The sequence below is a fragment of the Homarus americanus genome, unplaced genomic scaffold (genome assembly GCF_018991925.1).
Source record: "Homarus americanus isolate GMGI-L3 unplaced genomic scaffold, GMGI_Hamer_2.0 scaffold25467, whole genome shotgun sequence".
NCBI lineage: Eukaryota > Metazoa > Arthropoda > Malacostraca > Decapoda > Nephropidae > Homarus > Homarus americanus.
This window is the reverse complement of record NW_024732867.1, coordinates 1,941,888-1,963,906: the sequence shown is the minus strand read 5'-3', so window position 1 is coordinate 1,963,906 and position 22,019 is coordinate 1,941,888. Positions and strand designations below refer to the sequence as shown.

Sequence of the window (22,019 nt, the reverse complement as noted above, 5' to 3'; positions counted from 1 at the left end):
CAGCCCTGTAAATGTATTCAATGCATATTATATCATTATGTCTAAATCAAATGTAAGTCTGCATATTTTCAGCCACTGGCTGCAACTCTATTAATAAACCGTTTATTATTATTATTATTATTATTAAAGACAGACACACACACACACACACACACACAGACACACACACACACACACACACACACACAGACAGACAAACACACAGACACACACACACACACACACACACACACCAGAGACACACACACAGACCAAACACACACACACACACGAACAGACATACACACACACACACATACACACACACACACAGACAGACACACACACACACACACAGACACACACACACACACACACACACACACAGACACACACACACACACAGACACACACACATACACAGACAGACACACACACACACACACACACACAGAGAGTACCCACAGATAGAGAGACACACACCGAAGAGAGAGATACAAACACACAGATGGGCGACACACACACACACACACACACACACACACACACACACACATTCTTGACCCCGAGGTCAAGACAGTACCTGAGGCTCCTCTCCGGAGCAGCCAGGTCAACAAGTTGGCCCATACCAACTCCTCCCTGAACCCTCCTCCCCACCGGAATATCAACAAGTTCTCAGAAATTTACAATTTCATTTAGGAGAATGGAACCAGTGTTAAACAGAGGTGAACAGTGGTGAACAGTGCTGTAAGTCAGTGAGAACAACTCACAGCAACAGTCGTACCCAAGTTAACCTTCACAGGTGAGGTCCCAGGTACCTACCCAGTGATAACGGCCCATGAAAATCTGGGAATAACAACCACTGATGTTAATCCGTCTACGATAGGAAGGCCTAAGACCAAACTCACTCATAAAAACACCATCTGTGAGGGAATTAATACACCACATGTCCCTCAAGGTATCATATGTGAGGGAATTACTACACCACGTCAAGTCCTCACCACACCGCCCAGAGGGAATTACTACACCACGTCAGGCTCCTATACCACCATCTGTGAGGGAACTATTACACCACGTGATGCCTCTATAACACCATTTGTGAGGGAGTTACTACACCACGTGAGGCCCCCCAGCATAACACCATCTGTGAGGTAATTACTACACCACGTGAGGTCCTCATAACACCATCTGTGAGGGAATTACTACACCACGTGAGGCCCTCAACACACCATCTGCGAGGGAATTACTACGCCACGTGAGGTCCCTCATAACACCATCTGTGAGGTAATTATTGCCATTTGACAGGAGGTCCCTCATAACACCATCTGAGGAACTAGCTTACACCACGTGAGTTCCTCCTAACACCATCTGGGAGGGAGTTACTACTACCACGAGTTTGTTGTTCAACACCTACATTAATCTGTATGTTCAATGTATGTTCCTTACCTTTCTAATGAAGGCTTTGTTAAATCAATTAATGTATAATAAGTCATTTATGTCCAATGTATATTTTCAGGCCTTCGGGCTGCAGAACTTTTCAATAAACCGTCAATTATTATTATATATTTCACACACACACACACACACACACACAGACAGACAGACAGACAGACACACACACACACACACACACACACACACACACACACACACACACACACACACACAGACACACACACACACACAGACAGACACACACACACACACACACACACACACACAGACACACACACACACACACACACACACAGACAGACAGAGACAGACAGACAGAAACACACACACACACACACACACACACACACACACACACACACACACACAGACAGACAGACACACACACACACACAGACACAGACACAGACACACATACAGACACACAGACACACACACACACACAGACACACATACACACACACAGACACACACAGACACACACACTCACACACACAAACACACACACAAACACTTGTCAGCACACTTGTCAACCCTCAGTGAGATAAGACGTGCCTGAAGGCGCCTCGGTTTTAGCAGCCAGTCAGAATCTGTTTGGCCTCTGCCCACTCTGCTATACCCCAATGCCCTACCAGCCTTACTACACCAGGATCGATTCAGCAAAACATTCTAGTGATTAGTGAACGAATGATTACGGCAGTGCCCAGTACCCAAGGAACTTTCTCGGCAAAACATTCTAGCCATCAGTGCAATAAGTGATTACCATACAGTGCTCGATAGTGCAACCCCAAGCGAAAAGTCAGGACAGGGCAATTTCTTTATCGGTCAACGAAGTGCCAGTGACAAGGACTCACTGCGGTGCTGGCATATATCGGTGAAAAACTGTGTCGGCGATCCTAAGCACCGAGACAAAGTCCACGGTCTTACAACTGACAAACATTAACAGATGTCTACCAGTGTCAGTATGTCCTCAAAGTGCCGCCAGTGACAAACACTTCCGTCCGCCCACAACAGATTTCAACCGATGGCCACCTCAATCACTTACTCCTCGACGCACCTGTATCATCTAAGCGGGAACGGTTATCCTGATGGGAGTGTTATCGCATACCAAGTCACTGAAAATATTCCACGCCATGAGCCGTAGACAAGGCCGTCATGCATATAAGCTTCCATAGGAACCGTGAATCTCCACTAGGGAAAACCGAGAAACTCACTCTGACAGACCATACCACCACACTGAAGTTCCACGGATATGGTGTTATTCTGCCTTTACTGCTATCCAACGTCACTCGCCAACAAGTTCGAGCTGGCAACCATAGTCAGGTCAATCCGCCGCGCTGTGGTTGCCATATGTGAGACTTGGCAAATTAAAACGAAACGTGTCACATTGAGGATATCAACTTTTCATCACCTTCGTCCACAAAGACGCTGAGGGCGCGTCTCTCTGCCGGAAGATGACCCACGCCCGTCACGCCTGGATGTTCAAGTCCCAGCAGATGAAGCATTATGGGCAGGCGGTCGCACAGCGGGCACACCCACGCAACACTGCCTCCGGCCATAATCTGTGTGGCATACCATCCGCTTTATCACCCCACCAGAGACACTCTTATCAATCATCTCATCACTCACTCAGACTACCTCAGAGTTAGGGGTACCCATAAAGGTTAGTATTATGTGGGGATTTTAAATGAAATTGACACCACTGATATCCAGGACCACTATCACAAGCTGTGACTCTTCCTACACACAAACACCCTGACCTTATCTTAACTGGACTTAGCGGACTGAAATCAACCTCTCAACCACTGCCTCCTAATCGGTGTAGTACACACTTATCAGTGCTCTGGGTCCCTTGCCGCCACTCCCACTCAAGCAGAGACCTCACATCAAGACCTACAGGCCGGGATTACTGACTCTGCAGTACGCCTCTTTGGACAGTGGATAGTTCATCATCCTGGACTGAAGTACTCATGTGGATGACGTGGGAAACCAAAATGGATAAATTATACCAACACCACCACCGAAGCTCACTCACCACTTCTTCCTGAGAAGTCCGCCAGATCTCACCCAGCTGGATTCTGCTCCTGGATCACACCTCGGATCAAAAGACTTATGCAACAGAGAGACAGAGCCTTTCATCTCAATGACCACATCCGGCTAAGCAGGCCTTCAGCCAAGAACAGAGTCATCCGCGAAATACGCACTGCAAAGAAGTCCCAATTACCCAACCAAATTACAACACCTGGAAGCAGACCAACATCAGTCAATGGTATGGTAAGCTTAAAGAACTCTGGCGGACTAAACAATAAGACACACCTCCCCTTCCTTAGCCATCTCACTAATGTTGACGCAGCTGAGCAAACAAATAACCATTTCGCTACTATAGCGCCAGACGCTCCCACGGCTTGACACAACCACTTCTCCCTCAAGCGTATTCCAACAGCCCCCCTTCCCACTGACTTAGTAGAGGTAAATTCTGACGGCAAAACGCTCCTCGACAAACTAAAAATTAAAACGTCTACTTCAATTCCCCATTGACTTACCAATGAAACTATTCAAGGAGTTCTCCTCGGAGCTAAACCCTCTGCTCCATCATCAATGCTTCTCTCAGTCACAGATGCCCAGCTGACTGGAAGACCTCTTAGTGTATCACCAGTGCTCAAGTCAACCAGCCCACAATCCCAAATTGAAGCATGACCATTGCAATCACCCCAATACCCAGCCTAACTCCAGAAAGTTTCTTTTGTGTTTGACTGGGCTTATGCTGATATTGCAGGAGTCGTAGACCCTCAGCAATTTGGCAACATGAAACTTCCTCCACCACTCACTGTCTTGTCAGCTTTCGATTACATACCGCCATCTCGAGAAAAACGAAACGTCTGTAGCTGTCGCCTTCATTGATTTTACACTAAAGCGTTCGACCTAGTCGACCACAATATAATCATAAACAAAGCTATTGGACCCCGGGCTTCGGAGAAGTCTCATACCATGGCTTACAGATTCTCAGTGACCGACGCCGTTGTACGCTCTGAGGGGCTGGGTTCCACCTTTCAGTCACTCACCTGTGGCGTCCCCTACAAATGCGCGATGGGACCACTTGCTTCCCTTTATGCTCATCAATGATGCCCTCAAGAGAAACCCTGCTCGCTGGAAATATTGTCGACGACTCCACCATTGGGATCAGCGTCAACAATTCTGCTCCCAACTATACCGCTCCTTCAGGATTTATTGACCAGTCTCCAAACTGGGCCACCAACAACCATGTCACCATCAACCATACCAAGACCATGGTTAGTGCACATCAACCTCTCCGACATTGTCCCACTCCTTCCATTACTCCTAGGTCCGAACACACCCAGGTTGTAGATTCCACGAAGCCTCGGCGTCACCATAGACAACAAACTAAATCTGGAAACCACACGTCAGTGAAGGTTGTCAAATCCTCCAGTTTCCGTCTCCACCTCCTCCGCCGACTAAACTCGGAAAGTTCCCGCACACGAGCCTCAGTGTATATACACAACATTCATACTTCCCAAGCTCACCTATGCCCTCCCCCACCTGGTCTTCTCCAAAATGCCACACAACGTAAACACTTCCAGAAAAAAGTGCAAGAGGGCATGCAAGATTATTCTCTCCCCTTCCTACTCCACATATCAAGAAGGCCAACACACTGACCCTTTTCGATTTCACTGACCATCACCACGGCCTCATATCTGCAAATTCTGGTAAGAAGCTTCTACACCCCATCCCCGACACCGGCCCCTACTACCACCTGAGATCCCCTGTCCGAGAATTGCTGTTCGACACCACAACCAGATCCAGCCCATACGTACGAACTGATCGCTATAAGAACAGCCCAGTCCCAACCATTGTAAAATTATCAATAACATGTAATAAATCAGTGTATTCACTCCCCAGTAAACACTGCTCCCTACACCGTCACTATGTTGAAATGAACTGTAGTTTGAGCTGATCCCTCATCTAAGTTACTATATATGTCTTATTTGTGTCACTTATGTCACTTGTATATTATTTGTAATTCGTAACCCATTCCCCAAATATGTAACTGTATATTTTCAGCCTCTAAGGCTGCCAAGCTTCTTTCAATAAACTGTTAATTATTATTATTATATTATTATTACAAACACACACAAAGACACACACACACACACACACACACACACAGACACACACACACACACAGACAGACACACACACACACACACACACACACACACACACACACACACACACATAGAGACACACACACACACACACACACACACCCAGTAGGAAGCCATAACATAAATTATAACTCCACATCAATACTAGAGCTTTTATAGCCTAACGTAACCAAAATTTGAACCCAACCTATTTTAGGAATACAAAAATTTGTTTTATGATATTAAACGACGTTTAAAAAAGAGCCAGTGACACCATACATGAAAATATGATTATCACTAAGACAGAAAATAAAAGCACAGTGGTAAAATATGTCAGTTTCGTTTCGATATTTTATTAAGCGCGATAAATCCTGTTGACTCTTCATCTGTTGAATCTTCACCTGTATGTCTGCTCGTCTTTCTCTTTCTTTTACTCTACCACTTCTGAGGATACTAGATTAAGAATCTCTTCTAGTGTCCGCCCGTTTAGAAGCCTCATTACTTGTGCTTCTTACCGGAATATGAAATAAGTGTATATGTGGTCCATAGGTCACGTTATGGGGGTTAATTATATAATGCGAGAAAGAAATGTATAAGCTCATATCACGTTTAACGTATCTTGTCGTCACGTTAATACTACAGCGTGGAAATTATATTCATCATTGACTTTATGGAAAATGTTTTAAGGGAAGTTTGAAGTTGTCATTTTCGCTGTTGTACTTCAGGCGAAGAGAACCAAAATGATCTACAATTTTTAAAAGCCAAATATAGGGTCAGAGTATGGGACTTCAGGAATGCAAATGTTGCTATCGGAGGAAAGCCTCTACATCCCCAACCCGAATTTGATTTGAATCGGACATCGAAAAAGCATTTTTCATGGGAGGACAGAGCAGCTCTGAAGGGGTTATGTATTTGGGGCCGCTCATGACTTTCCTTTACTACGTCTGTCTTATGTAAGATGTTATCACATTAAATCCACGAGAATGGGGCACGAGAATGTCAGAGGACATTGAAACGTCGTGGCCAGGATAGTAAATGACAGGGTAAAAAGTTCAGTAGGGAAGATCTCTCCAGGAGAACAAGTTTTCATAGCCGTGTTCCTGGAACGTGTGGCAGCGACGTGTGTACGGTGGAATAACCCAGGCCTGTGTCAGTAGTGTGCGGGTGATTGTTCAAAGTTTTAGTCAGTAAGACATCCGGAGGAAGAATTAAACAAGGCAAGAACGACCTTACTATGAAAATAAACTGTCAACATAACGAGAAAATGTTTACGAAAAATAAGCGAAAAGATGATTGTAAATGTAATAAAATAGTAATTATGTTATGAACGAAACAGCTGGTTATAGACGTAATGATTCCTTCACGACACTGAAAAGGAAGGCGCACACCAAAGAAGTTTCTGACGATGATGAAGACTGATTAATACACAAGTCAGAGTCACTCCTAACTCTAACAGGCTCACAGATATGCATACATAAAAAGACCACCATTAAAACACTAAGCACACAATATTGCTCGAGTTTGTTCTTGTTTCTCCTTTCATTTATAATTAGGTCAGTTGTTATAATTAGGTTGGGCGAACAGCAGGGGTGTGATCAAAGGAAGAACACATCAAAAGAAATCAAATGAGTGTGCTGAAGATTTAACCAAGAGCGAGCATGAAGGCGAGCAGATGGGGTAATAAATGACTCTAAGGGTGGGGAGGAACCGCCAAGTGAAGCGGAGAGAGAGAGAGGAGAGAGAGAGAGAGGGGAGAGAGAGAGAGAGAGAGAGAGAGAGAGAGAGAGAGAGAGAGAGAATGTCTTCTGATTTGGAGAAAGATTGAGACGGCGGTAACAAGAATAATGGTCGTGGTAATCCAACACCAACATTACCGTGTTGTGGTAATCCACCAACATTACCGTGGTCGTGGTAATCCAACGTCAGGCGAGGAGGAGCGAGGTTGTAGTGGCTGCCTCTATGATTCAATTACGTGAAGATGTGGGACAACACCATCATCCATCTCTCAAGTCTTGTTATCTACGAGTGGTACTTAGGACTAGAGCTCTCCCTTCACTACATCCCCATATCTACTCATCTCCTTGAGCCAATTGATCAAATGAGAAACAGGATGCAAGTACCTGACCGAGTCCTCCCTGGCTGGTCTCAGCACACACAGGCCCAAGCACAGCCTCACAACTAAAGGATCGCTTAATTGGATTTTCTCAGAGACGGAAAAGGTTGATACAGTTCGAAACTTTAGTAAGTGCATCATCAGACCGACTGATTGGTATTAATATTTCTTAAGAGATGATGCTGAGTACACAAGCACATCTACTATCACATTCAGAAAAAAATATATATATATTAGTCGAGGAGGAGGAATGTGAAAGTAAAAATATAAGGTATTAAATTATATACGTTAAATACACCTTCCTAGAGAGATGAGAAAGTTAACATTAATATTAAGAATGGTTACCTGCGTCGGCGATCCTTTGTGTATTTCGTAATACCTTGAGAGACTGTACGCCTCCTGGGAAATCTTGGAGCTTCACAGTGGAGTTTATTCCCTCTTTTGAACTATCACACTTACCTGTCTCCTGAAGTTCCTCCATTCCTCACTAAATGGAGAGGAATGAATGCATCTGCCTTCGTAAGAAAATATAATATATTCTTTAATCCCTTGACTCATTTCAAATAAAACACCGACTCATCATTTCCACATGACTGGAATGCCACTGCACACCCAGGCACTGGGACACGTGTCATGCAGCACAAAGTTGTCAAGACGTTGTTGCTGGATTCTTCGTAACAGCGTCAGGTGTGTGGCAGTGTGCGGGAGCGACTTTGAAGGTCTGTGGGGATGGCGAAAAGGAAACTCTCCACGATAAGTGTCTGACAAACGTTACGTGGATGCTTTGATCGAAAGAAGGGCGAAGGGTTGGGGGGTGATGGTACGACGCAGTAAGAACGAGCAACATCAATGACGCAGTCGTGAGTCAACGATAGGAGGACATGAAAGAGAGCGATTAATGGTGGAGGACGTGCCAGGGAGGAGGGCAAGTTCTCAGTAGCCAAGATGGAGTGACTATCAATCAACGTTGTATTTTCGTGCCATTACGAACAACAGTAACATGTTTTTTAAATATATCTTTCCTGCGAGGACAAAGTTTGAGAGTTACAAAACAAATGTGATACGTAACATGACAGATGACTGAGCTGATGCTGTGACACGACACGACACAACTTTTGAAGTGAATGACGTAGAAACAAATGAATAGAAGATGGACGATCGCCTTGCATAAACTATGAAAAATTGAAAAATTAGCTTATTGCTTTTACGAATCGGTAATTACTATTATTTAAAGTTACTGTAAGTATTCATTGCTGTCATTTCACACAGTGATAAATAGATAAGTTTGAACAAGGAAAAAAATGGGGTTTGGATGAGAGAGAGAGAGAGAAAGAGAGAGAGAGGCGTTTGAATTTATGTACGTTGTATACGAGTATATAGCCGCAGAAAGAAGCAAAATTAGGTGTCCATTATGCATGACCATTTCGCAGAAAAGTTAAGTAGTTACAAACGAGCACTTAGAGGTGAGTGAAGGGTTGTTGGGGGAAGGTTGTGAGCAGAGGGTTGTTAGGAAACGTTGTTATGATAGGATTGTGAGGTGTGGATTGTGAGCAGAGGATTGTAAGGGGAAAGTTTTGAGCAGAGAGTTGTTAGAGGAAGGTTTGAGCACAGGGTTGTAAGGGGGAAGGATGTGGAGGAAAGTTTGTGGGTAAAGGGTTGTGATGGGAAGGTTGTTATGATAGGTTTGTGAGTGAAGGATTGTGAGCAAACGGTTGTGAGGGGAAAGTTGTGAGCAGGGAGTTGTGAGAGGAAGGTTTGAGCAGAGGGGTTGTAGGGTGTGAGCAGAGAGTTATGAGGATAATGTTGTAATGATGGGGTTGTTACAGAAGATCGTGAGGAGAAGATCGTAACAGGAGTTGTCGTGAAGACAGAGTCGTGAGGAGAGGAGAAAGGCCTGAGGAGAGACGCATGGGGAGAGACGCATGAGGAAAGTGCCTTGAAGAGAGAGAGAGGATCGTGAGACCTAAAACACGTGTTGGAGAAGAAACCATGTATAGGTGTTTTAAAAGCACAGAGAAGACAAACAGAGCGACTGTATACAGCACACTGTAGAATGGTGTGTCTAAAAGAGCTTAAAACACCCATCCAAAAGACCCCATAGGAATAAAGAGAGGGAGGACAAACAACCGGGGTTATTGAGGAAGGGAGGACAAACAACCGTTATGAGGAAGGGAGACAACAACTAGGGTTGTTAGGAAGGAGGACAAACAACCGGGGTTATTGAGGAAGGGAGGACAAACAACTAGGGTTATTGAGGAAGGAAGAACAACGGGATTATTGAGGAAGGAGGACAAACAACGGGGTTATGAGGAAGGGAGAAAACAACCGGGGTTATGAGGAAGGAGGCACAACAGTTATTGAGGAAGGAGGACAAACAACCGGGGTTATTGAGGAAGGAGGACAAACAACTAGGGTTATTGAGAAGGAAGACAAACAACGGGATTATTGAGGAAGGAGAACAAAACAGGTTATTGAGAAGGGACAAAAACAGGGATTATGAGGAAGGAGAAAAAAACAGGATTATTGAGGAAGGAGGACAAACAACCAGGATTATTGAGGAAGGAGAACAACAACCAGGGTTATTGAGGAAGGAGAACAAACAACCGGGATTATTGAGGAAGGAGAACAACAACCGGGATTATTGAGGAAGGGAGGACAAACAACCGGGATTATTGAGGAAGGGGAGGACAAACAACCAGGTTATTGAGGAAGGAGGACAAACAACCGGGATTATTGAGGAAGGGAGGACAAACAACCAGGGTTATTGAGGAAGGGAAGACAAACAACCAGGGTTATTGAGGAAGGAGGACAAACAACAGGGATTATTGAGGAAGGGAAGACAAACAACCGGGATTATTGAGAAGGGAGAACAACAGCAGGATTATTGAGGAAGGAGAACAAAAACAGGGATTATTGAGGAAGGAGAACAAAAACAGGGATTATTGAGGAAGGAGGACAAACAACCAGGATTATTGAGGAAGGGAGGACAAACAACCGGGATTATTGAGGAAGGGAGGACAAACAACCGGGATTATTGAGGAAGGAGAACAAAAACAGGATTATTGAGAAGGAGGACAAACAACCAGGATTATTGAGGAAGGAGAACAAACAGGGATTATTGAGAAGGGAACAAAAACAGGGATTTTGAGAAGGGAGGGATTATTGAGAAGGAGAACAAAAACAGGATTATTGAGGAAGGAGGACAAACAACCAGGATTATTGAGGAAGGAGAACAAACAACCAGGGTTATTGAGGAAGGAGAAAAAACAACCGGATTATTGAGGAAGGAGAACAAACAACCGGGATTATTGAGGAAGGGAGACAAACAACCGGGATTATTGAGGAAGGAGGACAACAACAGGGTTGAGGAAGGGAGGACAAACAACCGGGATTATTGAGAGGGAGAAAAAAAGGATTATTGAGGAAGGAGACAAAAACCAGGGTTGAGGAAGGAGAACAAAACGTATTGAGGAAGGAGACAAACAACCAGGATTATTGAGGAAGGAGAACAAACAACCAGGGTTATTGAGGAAGGAGGACAAACAACCGGGGTTATTGAGGAAGGGAGGACAAACAACTAGGGTTATTGAGGAAGGGAGGACAAACAACCAGGGTTATTGAGGAAGGGAGGACAAACAACAGGGATTATTGAGGAAGGGAGGACAAACAACCAGGGTTATTGAGGAAGGGAGGACAAACAACAGGGATTATTGAGGAAGGGAGAATGAATGTTAGAATCGAATCATAGGTCAAATTGTGTTCCCATAGAATGAACGTTGTCAAAGAATCATTACTCCCATTCCCTACCACCCATATGTGGTTAAATCACATCAGGAGAAGACGAGAAAGAGTTTTTTAATGAATGAAAACTTACAAGGAGAAAATAGTACATGTAAATTAAAGAGAGATTTTCTTTTGTTAAAAGCTGAACAGTACAGAGTTGTGTTGATTCCAAGTGGGATTGTGAGACATTTTTTGTCCTGGAAACGCTGAAGAAGACTGAAGTAATCATATCAGTGCGGTTGAAGAACTTATTATTTACTGACAGTTCTGTTATTTGATTCAGATATTTTGTTGTTGAATTGAGATTTAGAAATATTAATGTGCAAAGACTGACAGTTTCCCTTTTATGTAACTGTCGTGGAATCAGTGTTGGATGAAGGCATTATAACCGAAGGAATAACATTAGTTATTTTGAAGCTTTTATATTTATTGTTATTGACAGAAGTTGACGAAATATAGAAGAAAGAGAATAGAGGTAATGACAGAGCCCCGGAGAATCCAACTTTGATGAGGAACTTAGAAAGTTGTGATTCACCGATATCGTCTAAGCTTCTCTCTGCTCTTGGACAGGAAAGAAGGTAACCAGGAGATATGTGAAGAAAAAAAATATATTAAAGCGAGTCTCGTAATCATGACAACCAGTGCAAATAAAACACACTGGATACTAAGACTTTTTTCGGCACTGCATTCCATGGCTTGTACTTCCCCAACTGATATGCTAGGTGCTCCCATTCACAGTTTGTTGGACTGGGGATGCCCCTAGTGCTAACCAGTGACCCTTGAGAGAGGAGGCGAGCGCTTTACCCACTCACCCACCGCACCCCAAAGAATGAAGTCTGGGAAGAGCAGCTGAATGCTAAACATCCTTCAATGTTTATGACATACGCACACACACACACTTGCTTGCTTATGGCAGTCCATCGAAGTCTATAACGACGTTGCTCCAGATGAGATGATTGATGAGTTATGTGTTATTCCTCTGATGCCACCGTAGATGACTATGGAGTCCAATCCTGGAGGCGCAGATCTTGTTGCATAGGTGACAGGGATGTTGTTCATTGTGAGAAATTATGCCTTGAGCCCTCTAAATGTCGTTGGGCTCGTTTAGTAGCTCTCTTTTGGTTCAGTGAGGTCTCAAGTGTTTCCGCTCCTCTATGGCATGTTGAGCGCCATAAGGAACGGTCTGAGGCTAGTTGCTCCGGTGAATTTGGTTGGATATTACAGCACTTGAGTAGAATTTTAGAGTGGTCCTTATATCTCTTTTTCTGTCCTCCCGCTGAGCTGTTTCCATGTGAGAGCTTACCATATAATATTTGTCTTGGAAGCCGGTGGTCTGGCATCCTGATACCATGTCCACGCCAGCACAAGTGTCTTTTGGCTAGCATGGTTTCAATGCTGGTCGTGTTTGAGCGACGATATAGTTCTTCATGAGTCACTCTATCTTCCCAGGATATTCCAAAGATACGCTTAAGGCATCTAGTGTGGAAGTTTTCCAGCATTTGAATATGGCGTTTGTAGGACGTCCAGGTTTATGAGGCATATAATAATGTACAGTAGATATACAGACCGCTAGATAAACTGTCGTCTTCGTTCCATATTTGAGGTCATTGTTGAGAAAGACTCTTGTTCTCAAACGTCCAAATGCAGCTGAGGCTAAATTGATTCTGGTTTGAATTTCGATATCCAGTGAGCAGGTGAGTGTGAGAGTGGTACCAAGGTACTTAAACTGGTTTACTGTTTTGATAGGATCTCCATTAATGTAGAGTTGGGTACTTATATTTGGTGGAACAATGGGCTGGACAAAAATCTCAGTCTGGGTGTTAATTTGTAAACCAAGCGAGCTGTAGATTCCAGAGATCACCTCCAGTGCACGGTGCATAGATTCTCTGTTATGTGTCATTATTGCACAGTCATCTGCATACTGTAGTTCTATGACCTGAGTTGTTAAGGTCTTTGTGTAGGCTTCCAGACGTCTAATATTAAAAAACTATCGTCAAGACGGTACCGTATGCCCACACCTGCATCACGCCCAAGGGCATTGTGTGAGAGTTGTGCTACAGCCAGCAAAAAGATGTTAAACAACACAGGTGCCAGCACACACACACACACACACACACCCCTGAAAGAGAGAGAGAGAGAGAGAGAGAGAGAGATGAATAAGTTACGGCAGCACTCAGACCACACTGTGTACTGGATGGTGGAAACCAAAGACCATGCGGGTACTAACGCAGTTATAAGAGACACTTGCTGGGTAACCTTCGGTGGAGCAAACTGGCGCGAGATGATAACAAGCCCTCCGCCTCAGTAATCCTCTCAATTCGTACGTGCAACCTCGCTTGAATACTCAGAGGTGAAGGGTTCCTCCGAAACACTGAGATCAAAGGATCCTTGAGTGGATCTGGGTCCCCTTGACCCTTCTCACGACGATCCTCATCCCCATACTCCCAGAAGACCCAAAGATAATGCTGTGGCCAATCAGGAGGCCAGGGGACACTGCCCCCTGCTGGCTATTCTCAAAGGCTAGACACCACGGTGATGGGGTAGAAGATCTCTGTCTCTGTATCTCTCTTTTTCTCACGTCTTCCTCTCTTCATCCCTCTATCTTTCTCTCTTTGTTACAAGTCTTCTCTCTCTATCTCTCTCTTTATCTCTCGTTCTCTCTTTGTCTCACGTCTTCCCTCTCTCTGTCTCTCTTTGTCTCACATCATCCTTCCCTCTATGTCTCTCTTTTTCTCACGTCTTTCCTCTCTTTATCTCTCTCTTTGTCTTTACAGTTTCCCTCTTTCTGTATTTCCCTTTGTCCATCTCTTTTACTTTCTGAGGAGGAAACAATAGTGTTAGAGGGGCAGAGCGCGTATAAAGTAATTGGCTAATGTGGATTAACGAGCCAAACCTCCCATGATGAAGATGCTTCCGACGCGACCAACTTAGAATTGTACTTCGACAATTAGGGAAATGGGAGTTTCAGAAATGTTCATTAACATGTCTCTTTCATTTAATGGGGAAAGTTTCTCATCATCTAATGGATATGTTGCCAATGAAGGATAAGGGAAATAATGAGGCAGGCTGACCGAGGTATTCAGGTAATGAATAATAGTCCGTACTTGTCATTGGTGGGTAATACACACACACACAAATACATATACAAGAGTAACGAAAGTACTACAATAACACCTGTAAAATACAACGATTATATACATGTGCTTCTACGTACAGTCACACACACATAATACACATATGTAATACACAAGTACAAGAACCTGTAATACCACAAGTAATACATCCTCACAATATTCATACTGACAAAAGCTGGACAAATAGGAACTTCAGTAGTACTATCATACATATACAGTATCAGTATCATCAAAATAACAATATAGATCTCGGAGGAGAAAAAATAAAGAAAGAAAAAACACTTACATAACAACTGACAGAAGAAACTCCAACAAATCTCACAGAACCAATGAAGCGTTTGACCCAATAAGAAAAAGTTTGATTGCCTTTTGTCTTCATAAAGAAAAAGATCTAAAGAAACGGTAATGAGACCGACCGTCCTCCACTAATTGTTCCCTCAGACGGACACCTTCTCCATCCATAGGTGTGAGCAGATGAGAATATTCTTCACTTCTGTCCGGGGGTTTCTTTTTTATCTGGTATTATTCTTATCCATGTAAGGATGTCCACGTTTTTGTTGGGAAGAGTTCATAGAGAGTTGTTTTATGATAAAGTAATGTAGTACAGATTATAACAGTAATGGAAACATTAGCATTATCGTTATTATTATTACTAGTAGTAGTAATAGTGGTCCACAGATAGACCACCTCCCAAATGCCAGCAAATCCTTCCTCATTGTGAAGCCAGAATACTTACGACTGAACTCTTAGAGATCATCAATGGAAGTGAGGTCAAAATAACAAAGGGAGGCGAAAGTCACCCAGGCGCGGTAATCGTCAGGGATGATTTGAAGACCGAATACGTAACTGGAAAGGTAAACGAGTGGGCGAAGGAAATCAAAGCTCTGTAGAAAATTGCTATGACTGAGCCACATGCGGTGTATGCAGCATTCACCAACGGAGTCAAACATCGCTGGAATTACCTGGTGTGCATTATCAGACCTACCATCCTTTAGAAGAAGCCATCAGAAACGCCATCAGGGGGGATGGGAATCACTAACTCGGAGGAGATTGCAGCTACTGAACATCAGAACTCTCTCAAGCTCACGGCAGCCCTCGCCGAGCACATTGTAGCTCAAAATGCCGCAAGTGATGGAGACGCCAACGAACTACACAAAATTCAATGTTCTATTGCGACAGAACGGCAACATACCCAAACCGAAAAACTTGAACAACTAGGGTAACATATGTTAAAGATCGTGAAGAAATAACCGAGGTAGCGGCGCAATTCGTAGGCACCTAAAACTACCTAACAACTCTACTGATAAGAGAAAAGAGCTTCAGCCTCAACAAACAAGAATTCACAGATGCCATTGCTCTAAGGTACGGCTGGCCAGTGGAAGGCATGCCAACCCAATGCATGCATGGAACATCCTACTACATCAACCATCCCATAGTTTGGAAGAAGGGAGATTTCGTTTGCATGAGGCACGACGAAGTAAAGGACTTCGCAGCAAAAATGTGGATAGCGCTTCATTCACAGGACTGCAAATACAACCAACGAAGACCGAATTGATGTAAGTGCCCATGGATTTTAACCCCTGGCCACATGTCTCCGTGACCTGTCTCTCGAGGCTACACAGAGTAGGAACAAGAACGAAAGAACAGAGTATAGGTACAGAGAACTCAGAATGAGGACCAAGGCAGCTTCACTCGTCGGGTGTTCACATTAGGTGGGATGGATCTTGGGTTTCTATGACAGAAGTTGCGTCGTGGCCTGAGTGAGGTGTCTCCTATCCTTCTCTTTACTCAGGTCTGCTCTGTTGTGTCTCAGGAGAACAAGATCTCCAGTTCCTAAAACAACAACAATCGCAGACATAGACTATGAGGCAACAGTCACAGAATGTTGCATAGACATGAGGCTTAACTAACGCAGTTAGGGTAGATAATTTTCTGTTAGGATAATTTGGTAATAAAATGTGAGAAGGTATGACTATAAGGGGAAGTTGAAGGCCATAATAACAGAAGCAGTAGTAGTAGTAGTAGTACAGTAGTAGGAATAATACTAGTAGCAGAAGTTGTTGAAGTTGTAAGTTAGGAGAACGAGCACAACCTAGAATGAAGGCAACTAAACTCGTTTGTTTTTCTTATCAGGATATATCTCTTACTTCCCTTCAGAAGTTAAAAATAATACCAGCTAGTTATGATATACGGATTTGGCTTTTACGGTAATCCGCGTACTCTAAGAAACTGGAGAAATATATAGAAGTGAATTCCCTCAGTCTCTCTTTGTCTGAGTTCCGTTTTTACAGCAACAACCCAAAATTGGTGTGAAATAAAAGTTGGCATGAAAACTAAGATTAGAAAATTGATTGATACATTCCTCAGTGTAATGTTTATGACCCTATAGAAGACACGAGATGAGACACACGACGAGAGGAAATCGCAATGTGAAAATTGTCAGATGATAATGGAATTTGCACGTAGGTGATTCCCCTGGCGCTCGCCAGTTTTCATTGGATGATTGATTTCGCTCTCGTCATCAGCAAAGGTTATTGGTAGTGGTCACTGCTGCAACGTCACACACACGCGCGTCTCTCACTCTCTCACGGAACTTTTGAGAGTATTGTTAGAGAGGAGGGAGTTTGTGGTGAGTAAGAGTTGATGAGGTAAACTTGGGCGAGCGTGTTGTGTACGTAGGTTAATGGAGTAGGCTTGAGAGAGTGTGTTTGTGTACGTAGGTTGAGTGGAAAGATTAGAAAGGGAGTGTTTTGTAATTGAGTTGATGGAGTAGGTTGTAGGGGGTGTGTTGTGTACGTGGGTTAATGGGGTCGGCTAGAGGGAGTGTGTTGCGTACGTGGGTTAATGGGGTAGGCTTGAGGGAGTGTGTTGTATACGTGGGTTAATGGGGTCACCTAGAGGGAGTGTGGTGTGTACGTGGGTTAATGGGGTAGGCTTGAGGGAGTGTGTTGTGTACGTGGGTTAATGGGGGTAGGCTTGAGGGCGTGTGTTGTGTGCGTGGGTAAATGGAGGTAGGTTTGAGGGAGTGTGTTATTGATTAGGAAGAATAGATTGGGTGTGTTATGGACATGAGTTAGGGGGTTAGGCTTGAGAGAATGTCTTTTCTACGTGCAAGTGTTACCAGACTGGAGAAATTGTAACCCTCAACTGAGATGCGAAACAAAAGAGGTACGGTAAAAGTATCATTGGGTGAATAGCGCTAATGGCCACGAGGATATGACTATTGAGAAGGAAGGAAGGACCACAGGGGATGAGGGAAGGACGATTGGGGAGGAGGGAAGGACCACAGGGGATGAGGGAAGGACCACAGGGGATGAGGGAAGGACTATTGAGGAGGAGGGAAGGACCACAGGGGATGAGAGAAGGACTATTGGGGAGGAGGGAATGACCACAGACGATGAGGAAAGGATTATTGGAAAGGAGGGAAGGACCACAGGGGATGAGGGAAGGAATATTGGGAAGGAGGGAGTGACTATTGGGAAGGAGGGAAGGACCTCAGGGGATAAGGGAAGGACTTCAGGGGATGAGAGAAGGACTACTCGGAATGAAGGAAGAAACACTGAGACTGAAATAGAGACTAGTGGGGATGAAAAAAAATGTATTTGATATGAAAAAAGGGCCACTAGCAATAAAAGCAGGACTACTGGGAATACGAGAACAACTACTGGAAATGAAAGAAGATCTACCAGATATGAAAGAAACACTGCTGAGAGTATGAAAATGGCTACTAAAAATGGAAGGAAGACCACTAGGAATGAGGGAATGCCCACTAGGGTCAAGGAAAGTCGTGGCCCGAAAGACGAGTGGAAAACTACACTGACGTCAGGGGGTGTCTGGAAATTGGTTATGTCGACCCATGCAGATGATGGCACTCTGTTTGCTCAATTTATCAAGAAACTGATGTTCACAGAAACATTGGTTGAGGCAGCGTGGGTGATGCGGAGGTGTGGAAAGGGTATAGCGGTATCTTAAATCATCCGCCTCCTGTTTCACGGACGGTATGTACTACAAGGTGACGAGGTGGTGGTGCGCGGGAGTTTATAATAACAAAAAGGAAAAGTGTTACCTTGGCAGAAAAAACCACATGGGACATTTGTAGTCACTAAAGTATGTATACTATTACGTTTACACTTTTGTGTCATCAGTCAAGAAAAGCCGGTCTTTGTAAATAAAGAAGAGCATTTGACCAATCTATTGAGCTGACGACATCTCTCATCTTTAAAGGAGCACACACACACAAACACACACACACACACACACACACACACACACACACACACTTATGCAGCAGGGAAACAGAGCCTATAATATCAATGGCAACAACTGCCTCAGGGTCTGCAACAAAATCATCCGCTAAATTCGCGCAGCAAATAAGTCTCACTATACAACCAAACTGCAACAGTGAAGCAGACCAGCCATCGCCAATGATGACGCAGCTCAACCAACTAATAATAATTTTGCACATACCTTTATATGTCAGACGCTCACCGAGCCTGGCACCACCTGTTTCCCTACTCACCTACCGGCCCCCTCACCCACTGACTTAGTGAAGTGGCCCATTGACCTACCAGTGAAGCTCAACAAGGAGTTCTCCCCGGAACTAGTACTCTGCACCATTATCAATATTTCTCTCAGACGAGAAAGATGCCATCATCCCAAAACCCAGAATAGTCTGCGAGGGTTTTGCACCTGACTGGGATTATGCCGACATTGCAAGGGCCATAGATCCTCAGCAATTGGACAATAAGAAAACTTCCTCCACCACCCACTGTCTTGTAGGCTTTCTTGATTTCATATACCGCAACCTAGTCAAACGTAAGACATATGTGGCTGTTACCTGCATAGGTTCCATCAAACCATTTGACTTAGCCATTCATAACTGAACTATCAACAAAACCATCGACCTCGGGTTTCGGAGGCCTCATATCATGGCTTAGTGACCGACGCCAGGCGGTACGCTTCCGAGGGACTGTCTGCATCTTTCAGTCACCCACCTGTGGCGTCACCAGAGGAACTAGGATGGCATCTCTTTGCTTCCTCATCCTCATTAACGATGCTCTGGAGGTATGTCGTGGACTCCACCTTTGATATCAGTATGAACAACTCGGCTCCCGACTATAGCCCGCTTCAGAATATACTGAATAGCCTCCGAAATTGGGCCACCATCAACCATACTAAGACCATGGTTATGCACATTAACCTCTCCATCGACCATGTTCTACTTCCTTCTATCACACTGGGCCCCAACACACTCAAAAGTTGTGGATTCCACCAAGCTCCTCAGCGTCGACATAGATAACAAACTGAACTGGATAGTAACGTCAGTAAAACTACCAAATCTCCATGCTATCGCTTCCACATCGTCGTCGTCGTCTCAACTCTCTTGGAGTTCCCGCGTCTGAGCTCTTTAGTGTTTACATAACAGTTTTACCTGTACTTCCTAAGCTTACCTCTGCCCCCCCGTCTTCTTTCTTAACTGCTACACACCCCTGAAGAGAGTGCAGACGAAGGCGTGTAAGATTGTTGTCTCCCCTTCTTACACCACATTTTAAGAGGTTCACAGTGGCGTGTGTGTTGGTGGCGAGTTTCAGAGTAATGTGTGTTTGTTGCGAGGTTCACAGTGGTGTGTGCATGTTTTGGTGGTGAGGCTCACCAATTCCTTACCGAGGGTCATAGTTGCCAGGCTGAGGAGAGGCGCCGCCGGAGTAATAAGGAGAACCTGAACCTTTGTAGGCTTAGGCGGAGGGGATGAGTCTGGAGCCGATATGCGGGAGGGAGTTGAGGGAGCAGAGACACGAAGTACTAAGTCAAAGAGCACTGCCTCCTCTCCAGAGATGAAAATGGAGATGTGATGAATAATATTTAAGAGAGTGGATTCATTACAAGATGAGATGTGAAAAAATAATTAAAATAAGATGGCATTGACCAACATGTAGGGTGAACTGACTTATCCAAAATAGTGGAAGTAAAACGATGTACGGGTGATACAGTACTGTAGTGTGGAGAAGTACAGCTGACTAGCACCGGGACGACATCACACAGTGTGCTCCGTGGGTGAAAATAGCTTCTTGAGCACTGACTCGCACTCACGCTTGTGCTTGACTCACCAAGATTGAGGAGTGTCGTGTTCAACGCTTCCTCACACTGAGTATTAAATGTATTCTGTTAGAGATATTACGTAAACTGATACATCGACCTATTAAAGTAATGTCAGGCTCCTAATGCGAATAAAAATAAAATATTCAATCAACTGTACATCCAACGACTTTACTGCCATAGGCAATTGGCTCCATAAGAAGAGACCAGTTCCGCCATCACCTCGCATAACAAACTTTAGAAAATAGATTCAACCTGAGTCCCCTGGCGAGTGTTGTTTTCAAAAGGTCAATACGGGTATCCGGGCGGGTGTCCAGTCCCCGCACGGAAGATCATCTTTCTGCAACATCACCTTCATCGGGCTCCTATCTTCCGGGTCCTAGTATCAGCGATGCCGGCACAGCGTCGAGGAAGGGGGAGGTGGGAGTGTTACAACTGGTGCTCTTATCCCTACGTGTTATACTCCCTCTATAAGCAAAGAATCTTAAAAAGCTATAACCCCGTGTCATCGAGCAGTCAACAACGAAAAACAAAATCTCAGCAAAAAAGATTTACCTACTATAACAATTTCTCTCTCGTTTTCTTTGTGTTTTTTAGAAAGAGAGACATACTCAAGTATCTACTTGAAACTATGTGCTACAAAGATTTGTGAAAGAAGATCATTCCGGACGATTGATCTTAGGCATGATAGCATACACTTTATATGTCTCGCTTCGGTTCCTCGAAATCGTAGGAGAACCACACACACGCACACACACACACACACACACACACACACACACACACACACACACACACACAGATACGAGAGAGCTTTGTTCTCGAGTAGGGTCTGAGGGCCAGGCCAGGCGAGAAACACCGTCTTTCAAGGCTTAGGTAGAGAGGGGGGGCAAGACTCACATCACCCGGAGAGTAAACAACAGCTTCTACAGTTGTTTCTCGCCAGGTCGTCGGTCGGCCTCGCTGCACACCAACCTGCCGACACACCTTTTGTCTTCTAAGATATTACAACATACAGTTACCTCTTTTCACCTACCACCCCCCTCTCTCTCTCTCTCTTATCTCCCCCTTTATCTCTCGCCCCCAACACCAACCCTTCATGAATTTTGTTATTTTTTCTTCCCTGGCGCCCCTACTGTCTTTATCCCCATTTTCCCAGTTATTCTCCATTTACTAGCCACATCTTCCTCTCCTAACTGTACCACTTATTACTTCATCCTCGTTAAGTTCCTCTCCGCCTCATTGTATCTATAAATATTTTCGGTTTGTTGTTGTTGTTGATGTTGTTTTTACCAT

General features: G+C 44.3%; 1 protein-coding gene across 1 annotated transcript in view; it reads right to left on the bottom strand.

Annotated features, from left to right (window-relative positions):
* LOC121869138 overlaps positions 1–15,577 on the bottom strand; it is a 132,690-nt gene extending 117,113 nt beyond the window's left edge. Inside the window, exons 1-3 of the mRNA XM_042370325.1 lie at positions 15,566–15,577; positions 13,750–13,958; positions 13,129–13,466 (exon numbers count right to left, since the gene is read on the bottom strand). Coding sequence (XP_042226259.1) covers positions 13,129–13,466; positions 13,750–13,958; positions 15,566–15,577 — 559 coding nt within the window. The remainder of the gene's footprint in view (positions 1–13,128; positions 13,467–13,749; positions 13,959–15,565) is intronic.
* Between the last annotated feature and the right edge of the window lie 6,442 nt (positions 15,578–22,019).